The 3,672-nt window shown below is 46.4% G+C and overlaps 1 protein-coding gene across 1 annotated transcript in view; it reads left to right on the top strand.

Moving 5' to 3' along the window:
- Positions 1-1,751: 1,751 nt before the first annotated feature.
- MSH4 (mutS homolog 4) overlaps positions 1,752-3,672 on the top strand; it is a gene marked incomplete at both ends in the record, with an annotated part of 11,379 nt that continues 9,458 nt past the window's right edge. Inside the window, 2 exons of the mRNA XM_010158589.1 lie at positions 1,752-1,924; positions 2,686-2,753. Of these exons, the coding sequence (XP_010156891.1) occupies positions 1,752-1,924; positions 2,686-2,753 (241 nt within the window). The remainder of the gene's footprint in view (positions 1,925-2,685; positions 2,754-3,672) is intronic.

Below are 3,672 nucleotides of genomic sequence, written 5' to 3'. Positions count from 1 at the left end.
AAGCTGGGGGGGACTTTTTCCAACAGCAGAGAGTGACAGGACAAGGGTTGACAGGTTTAAACGGGCAGAGGGAGATGGAGATGGGACATCAGGAAGGAATTCTTCCCGCAGAGGGTGGGGAGCACTGGGACAGGTTCCCAGAGAAGCTGTGGATGCCCTATCGCTGGAAGGGTTCAAGGCAACCTGGTCTATGGAAGGTGTCCCTGCCATGGCAGGGGGGGGGAATGGGGAGCTTTAAGGTCCTTTCCCACCCAAAGCATTCCTTGATCCTTACCCTTCTGCCACTGCTCTGGTGATTTTTGGTTTTGTTTTTTCCTCTTATTTCCCCTGGGATTGCTGAGTACACACTTAGATCTGTTCTTCGAAAGTGGGATGTAACTGTAGTTTCTTTCTGTTCCTCTGTCATGCTCTGCCCCCAGTTCCTTCTTACTTGCTCTGTTGCTTCATATGCAGCTGCAGGAGCGAGCCCCTCAGTGCAATGCTCGCTGAAAGCTGCTCTTAATCCCACAGATCCTTTGGAGGTCACGGAGGAACTGAGCAACAGTAGAGGGCTTTAAGATTCTCTCTTTTTTTTTAGCATTATTGCTGCAGAATCTCTTCTGGCCCACTGGCAAGTTGGAAGCAGCCCACAGAGCTGTTCCCGTTGCATAGGTCTTACCCCTGAAGCCTGGTTAGGTGTCTGGGTGTCAGTCCTTAACAGGTAAAAGCTGATGGCTCCAGGAACACGTAAAGCACGTTCTTCTGCCAGTTGTGGTTCTGTAGGGGCTTGTCTCCACATGCTGTCTAGGGAAATAGCCCTCAGTTGCTGAGGTAGGCAGTGTGGGTACTCTCCCAGATGTGGAGCTCTCCCAGAGTGCTGGCAGGAGTTGGATATTACTGTAAATATGTCCTTAATAGAAGTGGGTTTGAATCTCCCCTTGTTTAGTTCCCTTGGCTATTGCTTAGTTCTGGCATGCCGTGTGTTTCAGGACTTTCTGTGCTGTCTGTCTGTCCAGCTGCAGTTGGTTTTCTGGCCGAGGATCACCTTTCTTCCTGTTTTCACTCAATCTGTTTATATGGCCCCAGTGTTTTCACTGACCCTTTCAAGCCAGTAACATGGGAGGTTTGAGGTTTCTGGAGTGCTTAGGTAGGTGCTAGGTGTGACTGTTACAGGCTGTTTACAAGAAACAGATGCAATCAGGCCTGAGGTGTGAGACCCCAGGGTGTGTAATACGTGAAAGCCACGGGCATGGAGACAGCAGTTATGAACCATAAGCCTGTTACTTGGCTCCTGAATTGACTGTCAGGAGTTTAAAGAAATAAAACCAGCTTATTTCTCTCCTGGACTACCAAGTATTTGAAATCACTTTCAGAATGTATCTTAATGAAAACGTCCTGGTTACTGTTTCATCTCGGATCGAAATTTGCCGCTGCTGTAGGGGTCGTCTGTTTGGTTTTAATTGGTTCAGCGGAGAGGAAGTATGTGAACAGCACCACTGGGATAGGAGTGGAATACTGCTGCAACCCTGAGGCGAATACCGAGCGCAGCCATGTGTCTCTGCCTGGGAGAGTGACGTAATGAGGGCCAGTGTTGTATTAAATGGGACAAAATGGCCTGACCTCAGCTGCCGTATGCCTGTGGCAGACAGGGAGGCGTGAGGTGTCCCAGAGGCGCCTCAGATCTGTAGGGCACTGCTGCCTGAAAATGTCACGTGATGTGTACTGTCTCTGCTTCTGCGGGTGTGTTCTCCACGTGGATTTTGTCTTCACAGGAATGGTCACACGCTCTTTGGTGTCCTAAATTACACCAGAACTCCGGGTGGAAGTCGAAGGCTTAGATCCAATATCCTGGAGCCGCTAGTTGATGCTGAAACAATTAACACGAGGCTGGACTGTGTTCAGGAATTACTCCAGGATGAGGAGCTCTTTTTTGGTCTCCAAGCAGGTAGCAGTTTCTTTTGTCATACGCAGCATTCTATTTCTTTTTAAGGATTTTTTCTAATCATTAACAACATGTGACTCTGTGTTTGAAAAGTGTTTCTGTACCGATTTGTCACTTGACACCCATAGTGGACACTTAATTTTTTCAAAGTGATCTTTATTGTGACAGTGATATTTCGATGAAGGATTTTGCTGAGAAAAGTGAGTTTCTCTGGTGAAATGGATAGAAGTCAGTGAGCCCATAGCTTTTTCAAAAGCTTAAGTTTCTCCCTTAGGGATCATACACGTGCACGTCACGTCTGCATTAAAAACAAGTCAGGGCATCGCTGACCTAATGCTTTCTGTGTCTGTGGGGTTTTTCTGTTGCTTCCTAAAACACAGTGGTGCAGACAGAGGTAACAGAAATACAACACCAGGGTGTGAATTAGACTGCGGAAGTTGGATCATGTGGTCTTAATCTTTACCACAGGAGAACTTGGATTCAACCAAACAAAAGAATATTGCTGCATTAATACGGCCCACCTGCACAACAGTCACAACATGCTTAGGTGTAGTGAGCATAGCTGTGTCAGAATCACTGAGACAAGTTATTTTTAACCTGGTCTTTTCCCTGGTAAGAAATTGGCGGATGTAGAACGAAAGAAACAGGATCAGCGTCAGTGTCATCGTGTCATTCTGTGCATTTAAAACCAAGTAGATATTTTAAAACCAAGATTGTATGACAATTTCCGTTCAATTTCGGATCTGTTTACTTTTGGTTTACAGTTATTTCAAAATTCCTGGATACGGAACAACTGCTTTCGGTTTTGGTACAAATTCCAAAGCAGGATACAGTATGTATTACAGGGGTAATGGGTTTAAACGGGAAGAGGGAGATTGAGATTGGACATCAGGAAGGAATTCTTCCTGAAGAGGGTGGGGAGGCAGTGGGACAGGTTGCCCAGAGAAGCTGTGGATGCCCCATCCCTGGGAGTGTCCAAGGCCAGGCTGGATGAGGCTTGGAGCAACCTGGTCTAGTGGAAGGTGTCCCTGTCCATGGCAGGGGGTGGGACTGGGTGGGCTTTGAGGTCCCTTTTTTTTTTCTGGGATTCGGTGCGTGGAAATACACCTTCGATGGTCAGTTACAGGCTATAACGTGCAATATGCAAATGTGATATTTATAGATAGGCATGATGTGCTCATAAAAAGGCTGCACCTTAAAAAGACACGGAATAATGTCGTAGATGGTGAGTGGATCTTATTTCACAGCAGTAGACGATTCTCATGGAATAATGTTACACATCAATATCACATTCATCTTCATGTATGCAGATGGCTTCCAAACATGTTTACTCTTCCTGGCTCCCCACCTTCATTCTCCACAAATGTACATCCTTGTGCATACTGCACAAGAGGGGAATCTTCACAGCTGCATAAAAGGAAGAAGTGGATAGGAGAAATCTATTCTCTTATTTTTGGGCGTTGATACAGTTCTTGATAGCCTTATGAAAACTAGGTGTCTTTCTTACTAGGCATGAAGTCATTTCTTAGCTTTTGTGTGATACAAATCGGTGGGAATTAGTCTTTGTCGCCTGAGAAAATGGTGCTTCTGAAGAACCTTCTTCAAAACCGTGGCTTAGTTGTGGTGGTCATGCAGAGCAACTTACGTCTGGGCTTGGTTACACAGGCCGTCGTGTGAACGTGCCGTGCCAGGAATGGGAATTACTTCCCTGCTAGTTTCCAAGGCACAGACACTCTGGGCCTGGCGAAGTT

Source organism: Eurypyga helias, unplaced genomic scaffold, assembly GCF_000690775.1.
Source record: "Eurypyga helias isolate BGI_N326 unplaced genomic scaffold, ASM69077v1 scaffold38219, whole genome shotgun sequence".
NCBI lineage: Eukaryota > Metazoa > Chordata > Aves > Eurypygiformes > Eurypygidae > Eurypyga > Eurypyga helias.
This window is presented reverse-complemented; position numbering and strand designations above follow the sequence as displayed.